Here is a 15,311-nt window from a genome sequence, read left to right as displayed (position 1 = left end):
CTCTCTACAGCAGATATTGGATCTGCGAGGGCAGCTTCCACAGGCACTGAGCTGGTGGCCCAGATCCCCAAGGTGACCCCACGGGGAAGCAGAGGGGCTGAGGGCAGCCCAGGCCCCCAGAGGAGCCAACGTGTTTGGGCAGAGTGGCTGTGATCAAGTGAATGTTGCTTTCTTGGTGTGTTAACCACTAAATTGAGAACTGTGCCTCAGCAGTTAATAATATCTTCCCGCTGAAAATAGCCCGAGAGGAAGCCTCTGTGTGACAGTAGGCAGGCGGCCAGCCCCAGAGCTAGCCATTCAATACCGGGCGAGAGAGATGGTAGGGCCAGTGGTGACCTCCCAGTGGCTGTGCTTACAGTAGTATCCTTTCACAGGGCTCTCGCAAAGGGAGGGTGCCCGGGCCGCTCACTCGCTGTCTTTGCAGCCCTAGAACCTCAGCAGGGATGTCGCACAGGCCAGGGACTCCTGCGGCCCGGGAAAGGTCTGGAAACACCTGGCTTTGGGGGCTAGCCTTGGCACCGCCCTGGCTCACAGCCACTGGGCTGGGCAGGCCGAGAGGGCACAGCAGAGTGGGAACAAGCACACCCACACCCCCTGGCAGAAGGGTGGGCCTTGGAAAATGACCTGCCTCTCACTTCTGCAACCCAGGCGGAAAAGGGGAGGTCGGAAGATCAACAAGGAGATGTGCCTGCCTGTTCAAGTGACACGTCAGAGAGACAGGCTCCCACCCCTGCTCCCCAGCCATCGGTGTGCCCCCACTCCCCACGCCCCAGGACACCTCAGGGCAGCTAGGGAAACGAGTGTCTAGCATCAGCAGGTCCCAAGCACCTAACAGAAGTCTCTCCGATTCTATGCTCCACAATCCTCGTTCTTGATTGGTTATCCATATACCATGTATTTAATAGCTACCACGAGCCACTTTTTAAAAATCGTGGTGAAATACACCAAGCATAAAATGAGCCACCAGTGACACGGAGTACGTTCACAAAACGGAGCAACTGTCACCACTATCTAGTTCCAGAACGTTTTCATCACCCCAAAAGGAAACCCGGTCCCATGGGTCACTTTTACAATGCCATTCACGACAACAAAGCAAAACAGAGGAAGGTGCATAGTGAAAAACAGTTTTCCCTCAAATATTTCTACTATTGGCTGGGCACCGTGTGTCTCACGCCTGTAATCCTAGCACTCTGGGAGGCCGAGGCGGGAGGATCACTCAAGGTCAGGAGTTCAAAACCAGCCTGAGCAAGAGCAAGACCCCATCTCTACTAAAAATAGAAAGAAATTAATTGGCCAACTAAAAATATATAGAAAAAAAATTAGCTGGGCATGGTGGCGCATGCCTGCAGTCCCAGCTACTTGGGAGCAAGGCTGAGGCAGAAGGATCGCTTGAGCTCAGGAGTTGGAGGTTGCTGTGAGCGAGGCTGATGCCAGGTACTCTAGCCCGGGCAACAGAGTGAGGCTCTGTCTAAGAAAATATATATATATATATACATATATTTCTACTATTAAGCAAAAATCTCATTTGAAAAGAGGCTCCATCCCAAGGGATTCTAATATACAAGCAAGTCTAGGAACCAGCACACTACACTTTTTTGTTCTTCTGCCAGGTGAAGGCACCTGCTTTGAAGGTGCTGCTCCAGGTTCAAGGCCTAGTCTGCAGGGAACAAAGACCAGTCTGGCCATCGTAACTCTGCAAGGAACAATATTATGGAACAGTAACAGCAATAATAAATAAGCAAAGGAAGCCAAACTTGATCATGAATCCTTTGGCATTTCCTCCCTTTTCACTGCCCCACCGGCTCTGCACTTGCCATGAAAGTCCCACAGGTCCAGAAGTCTATCCAGCTACAGCAAGGCTTTGCTAAGAAAAGGCTCCAGTTGGGGTGAGGGGGTCAACGTGCTAGACTGTAGCCAAAAGCTCCACCACCCAGACCTGGACTTCACCTGGCCCCCTCCCCACTCACTGGCCAGCCCAGTTCTGCCTGGGGACAGGATGCATGAGGCAGTAGCCCATCTAGTCTGGCCGGCAGAGCAGCCCAAATTTGCTCCAGAGACTTTAAATGCTGTCATCCTGTATTTAACCCCTGCCTAACTGCCTCATTCTTTCCAAGACAAAAGGGGTTTTATCAGTAAGCCCTTCTCCAGGGGTGAGTGCGTGACCTCGGGCACTGCAGAAGAGGCCGGTCCAGGACTGGTCTTCTCCAGGGTGTGGATGTGTACCAGGTGAGCCCGCCCTAGCCCTGAGTCATCCTCCTGGCTAGTGTTTAAGGAGATGCAGAGGTGTCCCTTGAGTTCCAGACTGTCATTTCTCACAGTGGCCTGGAGGAAGGAGCACACTGATGGTCAGGTGTGCCCATCCATCTGACACCCCCCAGAGCCCATGCTCACAACAGCTTGGGTGAAAGGCCAGGGAGGCTGTGAGCTCGATCCTCCCTACCCCCACCCCCCACAAAGGCGTTAGAGACCTCAGTGACACCATAAGCTGCCTGTTCCCAGGCAGGAGGAGGGGACGTGAGGAGTGCAGCAACAGGCACCCAGGCACCCAGGTTCCCAGTTCGGCATCACAGCTCCAAGCCACAGCATAAATAATTGTTCACATGCAGCTGAATAACTTTCCTTAGAACAGTATGGAGCAATCTTTCCTAAGCTACTTGGTTGGAGCCCAAGTTGATCGTGGAATGAGCCAGGGCCGCATTTTCAGATTATATAGGTATTTTTGAAGGCTCTCTTCTGAGGCTAAGTCAGATGCCAGCAGGGATAAAAGAGGAGGAGAGAGGAACATTCTTGGAGTGGATGCTGACTCAAGGACACTCCCATACCCCTGGACTCACATGAATCTTAAGACCTTAGCAAAGGAGTTGGCCACCCCTGAGGGTTGGAGGGAGGGGTGTCGTCTCTCCAATAAAGCATGACTTTGCACAGCCAAGAGATGGAGTTTCCCAAGACACGTGAACACTTTTGTCTCCACTCCCTCCAACCTCCCTCCTTGAAATCCGTGGGAGCTACCTCTTTTGAAGTTTAAATAACCGCGAGTGGTTGCTGGCTTCCAAGCCCTGCCCTAACTGGGGAGGTCCGCGTGGCTGAGGCCCAGCCAGGCCAGACGTTAATACGCAAAGGAGGTTAGAGGATGGGTCTGCAGCTGAATAACCTAGAACTCACGAGGGAGGTGCTGCTCCTTCAACCCACCCAAAGCAGGGCAGCCGAAAGGTGGACTGAAAGCCCCCAAAAACTCCAGATGGAGGCTGCAAAGACGACAGCTCCTAACACATGCTCTGATTTACCAGTGACACAGGGAGAGCCCCTGGGAGAAAATCCTTTCCATTTCCACCACGGAGCTGAGCCTACAGGCTCTCCAGCCACGTCGGGCCTCTCCAAGGTGGGTCTTTCTGGGCCGTGACACATTTTGTGTAAAGCAGCAGCAAGGCCGTGTTCTGGAGTAGCACGCCTTTCAAAAGACACCCAGACCCCAAGAGCTGAACTTGGGCTGCCAAATCACAATTCAGAACCCATCCACCCCTCCACCCCCCAAGTTCACACTGTCCTGGAGAGGCTACCCCAATGTCAGCCAATCCCTGTGAGAGGGACCCCAGCCCATCCCAGAGCCCACCTGCGGGCATGTGCGCGCTCTCAGGTGTCTGTGCATGGGATTGTCTATCTGTGCGTCTGCAGCAACACCCCCGCGCACACACACGCACAAGCCTGCACCGAGCAATCCATCTGTCTGGGAGAGCCAGCTGTCAAAAATGAAAGTACAATCTCCTGGAACAAAGTCACTGCCTTCTAAAAATGTCCCGTTTTCCCAGACCGAGGAAACTTGCAGGGGTGGAGTCTGTTTCACTGCGAGTCCCAAAGGACTGGGTCTGTCGTGCCCCCCCCCACAAAGCTGCAATGCTGGAATTCCAACCTGCAGCCCCTTCCTCCATGCAGGAAAGGGAAGGGCCAGCCTTGGAGTCACCCCTGCATTTCAGGAGGGGGCGTGCCTTTGAGCACACCCCCACCCCCACCTCCAAGCCACCACATTTTCACATTTGGCTGTTTTCTCTTTCCCTTCTTCCCTTGCCAAGAGAATCAAGCCCTGGCTCCCGCTGCCGACCTTCCTCCCACCCTAAACTGAGCCCCATTCATTAAGCCCGCTCTCAGCCAGGGCAGGACAGGAAGGAAAACAGCACACAGGGCCTGTGAAAGAGACTCAGAGAGGTGATTTCAAGGGGGAGGAGGCAGAAATCCCTTGTGGGCATTTTCACTGCTCCCCACCTTGACGCCTGGCTCCCCCCCACCCCACAAAACAGGCATGCCCCCCACCAGCATCCTATATTAACCCCTTCTTCCAAGGGGCTCTGCCTCATGCAGCCACTGCACCCCACTGGCCTCATCCTCTAGCAAGGCAGACACACCCAGCCCCCCCCCCCACGGCCCCATCAACTGCTCAAGAAGGAGGTTTGTGCTTTCTCCATTTACAAAACCCTCTGCCCTGGATTGGGGCCAATAAAATCACCTTTTGGAAGGATTCTCACTACAAAAGAGTAAGGCCCTAAATTTTCTCTTCCCTCCAGACACCCCAAACCAGTGACATGAACGCAAAAAGGCAGCTTCCAGAACATCTCTGCACGGTACATTATTAATACACTGCTCCAACTCTGGACGGGAAGAAGAAAGAGCTCAAACTTTGAAGCCCTGGGAATTAGTAAATCAAGAGCTAAAATTCAAAACAAATGCTCTTTCATGTGGAGGCCCCCTCCTTCTTTCTTTTTGCAGTTTTGTTAGACCACGCCATCCCTCCAGCGACACTGCGCGCCTCCTCCTCGGTAATCTAAGTGGCGGCAATTACCTGGGGGGAGGTAGTTAATGACTGTTTTACTCCTAGTTTCTCTTCAAGATTGGGGGAGCTCTGGGGCAAAAACCCACCCATCTCAGGAGGGCTGCACCCTCACACTGCAGGGCCGGGTGCTCAGGCTGGTATCTCAGCCTGGTGTCGTCATTTCCTCCAGCAGAGGAGACAGACAAGATGTTATCAATAAGACAAACCTTCTGAAAAGCCCCTTTCAAAAGCTACCACTTCCCTTGCTTATTTCATGTGGTTTGGAGGGGCCAGGGCTCCTCCCTGCACATTCAGGGTTTAAAAAATAAAACCATTCTAACAACATCCTGAGTGTGTTATTTTGCTTAGGCCCTTGCCTCTCCTCCGCCTTCTCTGCCCCAGCTTTAGGAAGCAGAAAGATGCAGTTCACACATTGCTGCCTTTTCTCCCTCCACTCCCACCCCTCCTGCCCAAAGCCCCCTCCTCTCTCTGGGTCCTCTTTTTTTCCTGCTCAATTCTCATTAGAAGCTTTGAGTAAACAATACCCTCTGTCTCAGATAACAGCCAGAGTATATACTGCACTGAAATAAAAACAAACAAAGGTCTCCCTAAAGACATTCTCAGCAAGCTCAATTCCTGGAGAGGCCAGCCTAGGAGAGGAACCATCCAGAATGAACCGCACCTGAGCAGCACTTGACCAATTAGTCAAAGAGGTCACCCCACAAAAGAGGGTACACGACAAGTGTGACAGCTCCCTCTAGAGCTGCTACACTGGGATCCCATACCACCGTCCCAAAGGCAAGAAATGCCAAAAGCCCCAAATTCTGGGAATTTCTCCCTTTTTTTCCCAGGTTGCTTTCCCTCTTGCTTCAGCTAGTTCTTCCAAAATCTAGTGATGACATGGCAGGTGGGAAAAACAGGTAGAAATGGGATGTCTTTAGAAAAAAATGAAACGTGTCCCGCATACATTTGCCAATGAGTTTCTCTAAGTGTCACCGTCTTCTCAATTCCTCAGGGAGGATGATGCTCTGGCTACCCAATGTACTTCTGCCAGTCCTGCGATCCCCCAGCACTGGCATTCCAGGCCCTCATGCCTGCCATGCCTGCCCCACCGGCCTGAGAAAACCTGCCCTGCTGGGGAATAGGCACAGCCGCCGCTCTCTGCAGTGCTCCCGTCCCCAGACACATGCTGCAGAATCCTGCACTAAGCTGGACTGGGAAGCTTCCAGACCTACTCTGCAATCCCATCCTATGGTTTGGGATCTGTCTCCAGCAAGTTCCCTAAAGATGCATCCATTCCCTTCAAGGCACCCCATGCACAAAGGACAAGAGCAAAAAGGAGCTTAAGTATACGAGTTAACAACACCAAAGTCACCAAGTTGAGCCTGGAGCTGCTTAAGAATAACTCTTCACCCACAAAACCAGTCCCCAGCCAGCTCCCATTTCCCACCCATGGGACAGACGCAGTGTCATGAGGGTATAAGGACTGCAGGATGACAGGAGGAGGAGCTGACAGGCATCACAGTGTCACCATGGATGTACCCAGGTTAAGACACATAAAAATGAGAATGAAGTCCAGAGCAGCTAGAGTGGCAGGAGGCCACCCCCATCCCTCTCGTCCCCAGTAAGTGCAAGAAATCTTGGAACTGCAGGGAAAGTACGAGAAGGCATCTTACCTGAAAGCCCCCCAGGGGCCAGATAATTCGTTCCCCCTGTTTCAGCGGAGGAAGGCACAGCATCTGGACAGTCTGCTGCAGATTTGAAAAGGGGGGAGAAAGAAATAAATACACAAATAAAAACACCGAGATTCATCTTTAAGCACATCCTCAACAGCATGAAAGACTAACCACACATTCCAAAAGGCTGACTCGCGGCCACGATGCTCATTATTAATGGTCTGCTCAGGCTTCACTGCCCATCATAAGACAGACCACAGCACCTTGTCACCCGTCTGGGCTCCGGGCGGCCAGTTAATCATTAGGCGAGTCAGGCTCAATCAGACCGGCTGGAATTTCTCTTGTATTACAAGTCTCCCATTGAGGAAACCAGGTAGTTGCCAAGGTCAAAGGAGGTTGGGGTTGGACTTTTTCAACCCTGGTGGCTCTGTCCTACCCCCCATCAAAGGCAAAAGTCCCTTGCTTGGGTCCTGTGGCCTCTCTCTGCCATGCCCACAGGTGAAGGTCTTGCTCTCATCATTTTAAACAGACTCCCCAGAGTTCGTGAGAACTTCCTCAAGATCGGTGTTGGGCTGGAGGGTTCTTTTGTCTTTCTGAGGAATAACTTAAGTACAGCAAAGCATACAAAATCTCCAGTAGACTCAATGAATTTCACTCATGTACACACCTGTGTAACCACCACCAGATCAAGACAGAGAACATTCTCAGCAAGGCTCTGAGCCGGAGGGGAAATGTTCCGCCTCTCCCAGGCTAGTCCAAACCCCCCATCTCTGTCTGGAAACCTTCCCGGGCAACCCCAGACCTGCAAAGCACCCTGGCCTCAGTTCCTATAAAATCTTTCTGGCACCCAGTACCTGGAGTTTCCTTCTGCTGTCTTTACTGATCTTTTACCTTCAGATTCTATCTGCCTTAACTAGACTATAAGTTTCTCTTCAATGTCTCTGTCACCCTAGGTGTTCAGCGCAGTGACCTTAGTGTTAATGAGGATAATGACAATCCCAGCTGAGAAAATAGACTCTACAACCGCCATCCAAGCAATTAAAACAAAAAATAATGTCCACGAACCACAACTAATTAGTCCCATGAAACACAAGTACACAAGACCCTGTAAGCTTCTCATGCACCACTGCCAACACCAAACTTCCTGAGGTCCCTTTAGTAAGCCCGGCTCAGGAGAGGCCCTTCCCAGCTCTGCAGCAAACACACCAGGTTGGGTCGTGCAGGCGCCAGTCCTCCCGTTCCTGGCCACTAGGACCACGTCCCCAGGGTGCCACACTACTAGCCTCCAACTGGAACCACTTGGCCATGCGGGCGGGGATGAATCCAAACCAAAGAGCAGCCCAGAGGCAAGTGGCCCATGAGAGTTCTCTAGGGGCCTACACTAATCAGAGCCCCCAAACATCCCCGGGTTTCTGCTGTCTGCCCCCTTGCACGCTGAGGTTCTCTAATCCAGGGTCCCTCCCTCTCCCACATTCTCCAGGCTGGAAGAATAACTATTCAAGATCTCTGGTAAACATGGGGAAAAGAGGAGAAGGAGTGGCAGAGACAGGCAGGGAAGAGAGAGAAGACTGTGTGTAATCTCACTTTATCAGGGTAAAGTATAATTCCTAACAGGAATATACAGTTTTACAGGACACACTTAATCAAATGGAAAACAATAGGGGGAGGCAGGAAATGGAGTTACTTGTCAGACAGTGTATACACTGCACTTTCTAAACTACTCTGATGGCCTTCACCATTTTCTAGGGATAGCCTTCCCAACCCTCTCTTCCACCCACCCCCCAAAACGGAAGACACCCCCACATTAAACATGATGACTTATCCATGGCCACTGCCCCCAGCTTGGGCTGGCAGAATCCCAGAAGCAAGGTGTGTTTCAAAGGAAAAGGCTGGCATCTCAGAGTAGAGCTGGGACCACATTCAGGGTGTCAGCCTGTCTCACATCAAAGGTAAGCCAGCTACACACTGGCAACCACAAGCGTTTTTATGAAATGGTGCTCTGCCCTTCTGCCGTGCCTTTGATCTCAGGAGGGATTTACAAACATTAATTAGGCCTCCCTACCACCTCTGTGAAGTAGCAAATGTATACCTGTTTGACACGCACCCAGGTAAACTGAGGCGTCATTGACTACCTCAAGGGGCCACCCAGTGAGCAGGGCTATACCCAAGAGTCCAGCAAGTATCCCACGGCTCTTGCTCCCCAGGCAGGCCATGGAGTCCCGCCCCTCCCCTCCTGGCCAGCGTCCAGGCTGAGACAGGCTTCTGCACCCAGATTGGCATCCAGCTACTTGAGGGGAAAGGGGCCATCCCTCCATCCCTCACCCACAGAAAAGCTGCGCAAAGGCAGATTTCTAAAGTCATGGGCTCACCCCTGCCTGCATCTCTTGCTCCCCAAAGCTCAGGGTGACAGACAGTCAGAAGCTCTAGGCCATTCCTGGCTCTCATCCAACACTAAATATTACCAAGCACTCAGTAAGTGCTAAGTTCTGTGGGAGAAAAAGACTCACTCCCAGCAGCTCCAAGAGAGTCTATGAAAAATCCAAGCCTGGGGTGTCCCCCAACCCCTCACCTACCATCATTATACCCAAGTGTCCCAGCTCTGCCTCCTGTAGTTCACTTGACCCAGAACACAAATGGACCCTACTTAGAGAACACTGTACTGCCTTAGAATCCTCACATTTTTAGACAAGCTCATTACCATGCCTACAGAATGAATGAATGAACCAACAAATGAATGCATGAATTATCTACTCTAACTCTTTCATCATGGGACTTAAAAAGAGGCCTGGAGAAGCTAAGAGGGACCACAGTTAAAAGGCAAAGGCAGGGCTAGATCTCACGTCAAGATGCCAGACTTCCTAACTAGGCTGTGGAGGTAGCAGCATCTGCTGGGGTGCACTGGCCCCCAGGGTTCCCCAGCCCAAGCACGAAGAGCTCTCCCAGCAACATCCCTACCCCAGCCCAGCCATTCTTCAAACCTTTCAAACCATCACACAGAGGACACAGGAAGCACAGGCCACTGGCGTCCCCACTCCATAAACTGAGATCTAGTTTCGAACAGCAAATTCTTACTCCTTAGGGGAGGGGAGGAGGGTGTTTTCTCACTTCTGAAAGCCACAAGTCACAACCACCTTGCCCCTGGGTTCAGTCAAGGGAACACTTCTTTGCACATGACTCCGCTGGTTTGGGACCACACAGTTCCCAGGTGTGCAAAGTCCAGGACCCCCAGAGTGGAGTGGCTTAAACCACAGCCAAACGGGGCTCCCAGCTTTTAGCCCTCAAGTTTCCCCAAGGGCTGCAGAGGTGCCAGGCCCCAGCTCCACCCCATACCTCTTCCCAAGCCAAAGACTTCACAGGAGGGATTCCCTTTGTCGTGCAATTGCTTAAGATTTTAACAATTGCCAACTGTAAAACCTTACGCCTGTTCTACCTAGTAACCCAAGTCCAAAAATTCAACCTAGGGCTTAGACACGTAAGAATGTAAGCAGCAGATCTAAATTCTCAGGCCAAACCCCCTCCCCTGCACAAGGCGGGGAGACCTGGGGCAGCACCCGTATGTCTGACCTCAACATCCCCGGCCGGCCACAACCAGCCCCAGACCTGTCTGTCCCCGGCCCCTCCAGCCTAGACCTGGCTGCCCTCCAATGTGTCAGGACAATTCCCCTCATGGGGGCTTCTTCACTGGTTACAGCTCCCATGTTCTTACACAACGACGCCTTTATTCGTTCCTTTTTTTTTTGTTCTGTTTTAAACAAAACGTTTTGGGTGAGTAACCAGCTGTTTGAGTTTCCGATTGGCAGGTTAATCACTTCCTATTGGCTGATCTGGAGAACGTTTCTCCCCCTTGGAAATGGCACATTCCTGTCTTTGTGGCTTCTCTGTTTACACACATTTTGCTACCTAATGTCAACACTTGCTAATGAACAAATATATCACTCCACTCACTGAAAATGAGGTCCCGGCCGGCAGAATGACTGCTTAAGAGATTTATCCCAGTATCTCTGCAGAAAACCCAAGAGAACATGGCCCTTCTTTTCCATGGTTTTAGAGGTTTCCAGGAATATCTACCCCTGATAGTCTTTACCCCTGGGGCCAAGGTCACCGTTCTCTGTTTTAAGGGAAACCTCCAAATTTGAAGAATATGAAAGACAAAACAAAACAAGGCAGAAGTGGCCCCTTGGAGAACTAACCTCATGAAAGAATTCTTGATTCTTTAAGCCACAAACCCAGTCAAGTTACATTCTTTGGGAAAACAGCTTGGTAATTCCAGTTAACGTTTGTTACAAATACAGAGAGCTGGTTATCTCTTCATTAATGACCATTTATCTGGTGTTTTGTAAATCGAAAGCAAAATATCACATGCTCTGCAGGCCACTTATTAGCCGGGCACCAGGCAAGCAGGAACGCCTTCCCAACTTGAGGGAGCTGGTGGAGTCCCAGGAGGGCTGGCTGCAGAGCATGGGCTTCGGTTACACGTTCATTAAAGTATTTAATTTACGACAACGCCCCAGCAAAACTTTTAATTGGTGGGGGGAAAGGCCCAACAGCCAAAACTCATGTGATGGAAGGACCTGGATAATTCCAGGAGCTAAATGGTGCCCAGCTCTTCACTTTTTCTTCTCCCAAAGCCTTGGCAAAATACAACTGTCACAAGCGTGACATTTTTTCAGGCACCAGTATACAGGCACAAAAACCAACGTGAGCGTTTGTGCTTTTAGCAAATGGATCTCCCACTGTACGAAGGACTTGTCCCTTTGTCACCCCCAGGATTGTTTTGCTGACCCTGTCCCCTGGCACTGCTGGGTCCAGAGAATGGGCCCCTGTGCTGCCAGCCAGAAGTAGAATGCAGACAACTGCAACAAGGCTGGTGCCAGTCTCCAATGGGCTTCTGCCCTGGCCCCACGCCAGCCAGTGACAAAGCAACAGGCAGGCAGAGAGCTATGCTCAAAACTTTGATGGCTCCTACCAAGAATTCTGAGAAAACCCCAGGAGTTTTGCTGACTTGTAGGTGACTGGGGCAAGGAGAACCCACTCTCCTTTTACTTGTTGTCTATACTTCTGGAATGTTCTGGTGTCTACTCCAATCCAACATCTCTGCACCTTTTCAAACTGCCTTTCCATTCTTCCCACTGATTCTTCTGGCACTTACAAAGTCTCCAAATTTTCCCATCAACCTGTCCTATTTGGCTCCCAAGACTAAAGCTTCCACGTGTCACAGCTGAGCCAACTTCAGTCACAGGGTGCAAACACACGAAAAAGGAACAAAATGTAAAGCCTATCTAGGAAACGTCTTTGAAAAAAAAAAAAAAAAAACACTCCAGCCACAGAAAAATTCACCAAACTTCCAGTAGAGGAAACCTACAACCAACTTGCAGCAAGCCTAGCACCTCCCCAGGCCACTGCCTAGACAGAAAAACCCGGGTTCTAAAGGCTCCATTTCTAACTTAAGAAGGATATTTTTAAAATCATCTACTCACCAGTTGGTTTGAGAAAATCCATCGGGTATCTGGAGTAAGGAGGGGGGGGAGACTCTGGAATTAAAAAAGTAAGAGAAAATAAAGGCCCAGCCATGAGAAAGAGAGATAGAAACTTATGATAACAGAGGCATTCTTTTAGCCCAACTGTTTGTCTTAGCTGTGGGGGCTGGAGGCAGGGCCGCGAGGCGGTGATTGCCTTGATATTTAGCTGTCAGATAAACAAAAGAGGCCGCCTGGCGCCAGCCTCGGCGCTCAGCTCCTCCACGTCTGCGGCCGCTGCCGCCTCGCTCGGCGGGCCGCGCAGGAAACCACCGGCTCGGCCGGGGCCGCGCACTTCACAGTTCACGGGGCGGGGGTCCCCTTCCAGTCCCCGAACTCCGGACCCCGCTCCCTCCACCCCGCCTCCTCTCCCGCGCCCGTCCCGCAGGGGTGCAATTCACCCCCGCCCCCGCCGTGCGGGGGACACCGGGCGCCCCCTTCCCAGCCCACCCGGGAGACGCGCCCCAAGAGTGCTGGTAAACTCGGGGGGATGCGCCCCGGGTGCACCCCCACCCCCCACCCCGTGCACGTATAAGTAGAGAAAAGGGAAGCAATGGGGGAAGCTTGAGAGGATAAAAAGGAAGGAGGCTCAGGGTCCCAGCCGAGAAGCTCAGGCCCCAGTGCAGTAAGGGACAACGGCTGGGGCCCGGACATTCGATAGGCAGGTCTGTGCTTCCCTGTGCGGAAGAAAGGGGAAAAGTAGGGGGCACCCAGCTTCTCCTGGCGGTTTGTTCCTTTTCACCCTGGGGCTGGCAGAGCTGAGAGCAGATACCCAGTTCGGCCTCCCATGCTGACCCTCTCTGCCCCAAGACTCCAAAGCCGCGAGGCCAGGGCAGCATCTGAGCCACTTGTGCTCGACGTGACTCCCTTATTTACTAAAGGAGTGGAGACTTTCCAGCCTTTACAGCTCGATTCTCCCTGCCTTCCTTGGCGGGCTTGGACCGACTCCAACTCGGCCACACACCTCAACGCCTTTCCGGGTGCGGGGGAGGCGTGACCCCCACCTCTCTGCACCCCCGTGCAGATCCGGAAATGAGGGCGTCTAATTTTTAACCGCCCGTCTGCACAGTGTGTGCAGGAACAGTGCCCATAGACCCCCTCGGGCAACACAGGAGGAAAATCCTGGAAGGGAACCCCCAGGGAATGCCCTTCGCGTTTCCTCCTGTCCCTTCTCGACTTTCGTCCCCCGGTCTCCTCCCAGGAGGGGGTGTGCACTCCCCCTGGAGAGCAGGCTGCACACATACAGCCCGAGGGGGCTTTTCTTCCAGAGCTTGCGCGCCGGGGGCGGGGGCGGGATGAGCACAGAGCAACTTCTTACCTAGTTCGCAGAGTCGGCTAAGGTGATGGGGGTTGCAGCACACCAGCTCCGGGTTGATCTTCCCGTAAGATTCACAGCAACACAGCCTCTTGACTTCCGAGGAATGCCTGAGATCCGGCCACCTGAACACTTTGCACAGCAGGAGGGGGAGCGAGTAGGACGAGGGCGGCTGCGCGGGCTGCGCGCTGGCGGGCGCCCCCGGGCCCAGCCTGCAGTCCAGGCGGCCGGGCAGCAGGAGGCATGCGGTGCGCGTACCGCCGCGGGACTCCACGGCCTGGAGCAGCAGCTCCAGCTGCCGCTCCTTCAGTTTCTTGAGCACCGAGTGCGTGAGCGCCTTCAGATCCGCCTCGGCGCCCCCGGCCGCGCCGGCGCCCGCGGCTGGGGGGTGGGGATGGTGGTGACCTTTGGCACCTCGGACCGCCTTGCCCAGGCAGCAGCCAGCCCTGCCCGCGCCGCCTCCACCGGCCCCATGCGCCCGGCCGTCCGTCGCCCCCTCACCCCGCAGCTCGCCTCCTCCGCCTCCCCCCGCGCCCTCCTCCTCGTCCTCGCCGCCGGGCGCACGGCTCCTCCAGAGACGCCGGACGAGCGCAGATCGTTTGGTCCTGAACATGCGGGGCGAGGAGGCGAGGAGAAAAGTCGTTTGCCGGCTAAGGAGCGAACATGACCTCCGCACACCATGAAGAAGTCGGGTGCCGAGTTGGGGCAGCAGGCGCAGGCGACAGCAGCAGCAGCAGGAGCCCGGGCAGAAGCGGCGACGGCCCGAGGGGCGCTCCGTGGCATGCGCCAGTCTCCCGGAGGCCGGGGCGCGCGCGGGGGCCCGGGGGCGCCCGCCGGGGCTCGGGGCCCTGCGCTCCGGCTGCCCCACCCCGCGCGGCCCGCGCCCTGCGCGGCTCTCGGGCCCCGGCGCGCCCCGGAGGAACGCGGCCGCCGCTTCCCTGGGGACTGGCGAGCCTGCCCCCGTCGGCGCCTCCCCAAAAAGAGGCCCCCCCGCAGTGGCTCCCGAATGTCGGGCTCGCCAGCCTCGGCTTCCTACATGGAAGATCCGCGGGGGCAAAAAATGAAAGGCGTTCGGCTGGGCTGCTGTAGGGAGGAAAAAGCCTCTTTCCCTCTTGCTAAGCAACTTAATTTGGGGGTGGGGAAAAGCAGGCAATTAAAAAAAAAAGCAGGCACGCGATTTATTTTTTTCCTCTATATCCTTAGTAACCGGATCTCCTCGAATTCCGTGCACACGAAGACTCAGGGGAGGGGGCTGACTGGACTTCACCCCGCATGAGATGTCTGGCGAAATAAGGAGGCTCTCTCAAAACCTGAGAACCAAATATGCAAAGCCCCAAATGAAAAACACCACCTCCTCAAGCCTTGGAGGTCTGGGGGCGTCCGGCTGGAGCTGGGGTTTAAAAAAAGAAAATGTTTACAAAGTAGAACAAGATGTTTGAGGGGTGGAAAACGTAACCACGAGTTACATCCCCCTTTTTTCCTTGCAGAGCCCCGCTGGGTTTTTTCTCCTTTTCTTCTGCCCCCCAAAAAACCGTATATTATTTTAATCCACAGAAAGCTTTGGCTAGACTGCTTCAATCCTGCGCATCTGGGTGGTTTAGGGGAGTCTCTGGTCTTCCCTCCTCTGCTCCCAGGGGCCCAGGTCCTCGGCGGGGACTTCCTCGCGGCTGGCGGGGGCGCAGGGGCAGAAGATGCTGCGGCGACGGCTGCGCCCAGCGGGGCTGACAGCGCGGGGGAGGGCGGCGCGGCGGCGGCGGCGGCTGGCCCCTGGTGGGTCGCGCGTTCTCGCCCCCCTGGGCACAAGCTGCCGGCTAGTGCGGGGGCCGCCGGTGCCCCTTTCCCTGGCCGCGGCTGGCCGCCGGGGCTCCTCGCATGGGCTGCTCGCCCTGACCCTGCTGCGGCGGCAGAAGGCCCCGGTGTCCTCTCGCCGCCTCCTCCTCCGAGAGTCTCCTCGTCGCGCCTGGGAGCCTCCTTGTCCCCCGTCCGCCCTCTCCTGGCGCTCG

At 54.1% G+C, this 15,311-nt stretch overlaps 1 protein-coding gene across 2 annotated transcripts in view; it reads right to left on the bottom strand.

Moving 5' to 3' along the window:
* SMAD7 (SMAD family member 7) overlaps positions 1-14,331 on the bottom strand; it is a 28,599-nt gene extending 14,268 nt beyond the window's left edge. The window contains exons 1-3 of one of the 2 annotated variants that reach the window (XM_012769898.2): positions 13,312-14,331; positions 11,955-12,008; positions 6,478-6,552 (exon numbers count right to left, since the gene is read on the bottom strand). In XM_012769898.2, coding sequence (XP_012625352.1) covers positions 6,478-6,552; positions 11,955-12,008; positions 13,312-13,921 — 739 coding nt within the window. In that variant the 5' untranslated portion in view covers positions 13,922-14,331. The remainder of the gene's footprint in view (positions 1-6,477; positions 6,553-11,954; positions 12,009-13,311) is intronic. The other variant, XM_012769899.2, reaches the window with a different exon arrangement.
* Positions 14,332-15,311: the final 980 nt, after the last annotated feature.

Source organism: Microcebus murinus, chromosome 17, assembly GCF_040939455.1.
Source record: "Microcebus murinus isolate Inina chromosome 17, M.murinus_Inina_mat1.0, whole genome shotgun sequence".
Classification (NCBI taxonomy): domain Eukaryota; kingdom Metazoa; phylum Chordata; class Mammalia; order Primates; family Cheirogaleidae; genus Microcebus; species Microcebus murinus.
The sequence above is the reverse complement of the archived record's forward strand: the minus strand, read 5'-3'. Positions and strand labels throughout refer to the sequence as shown.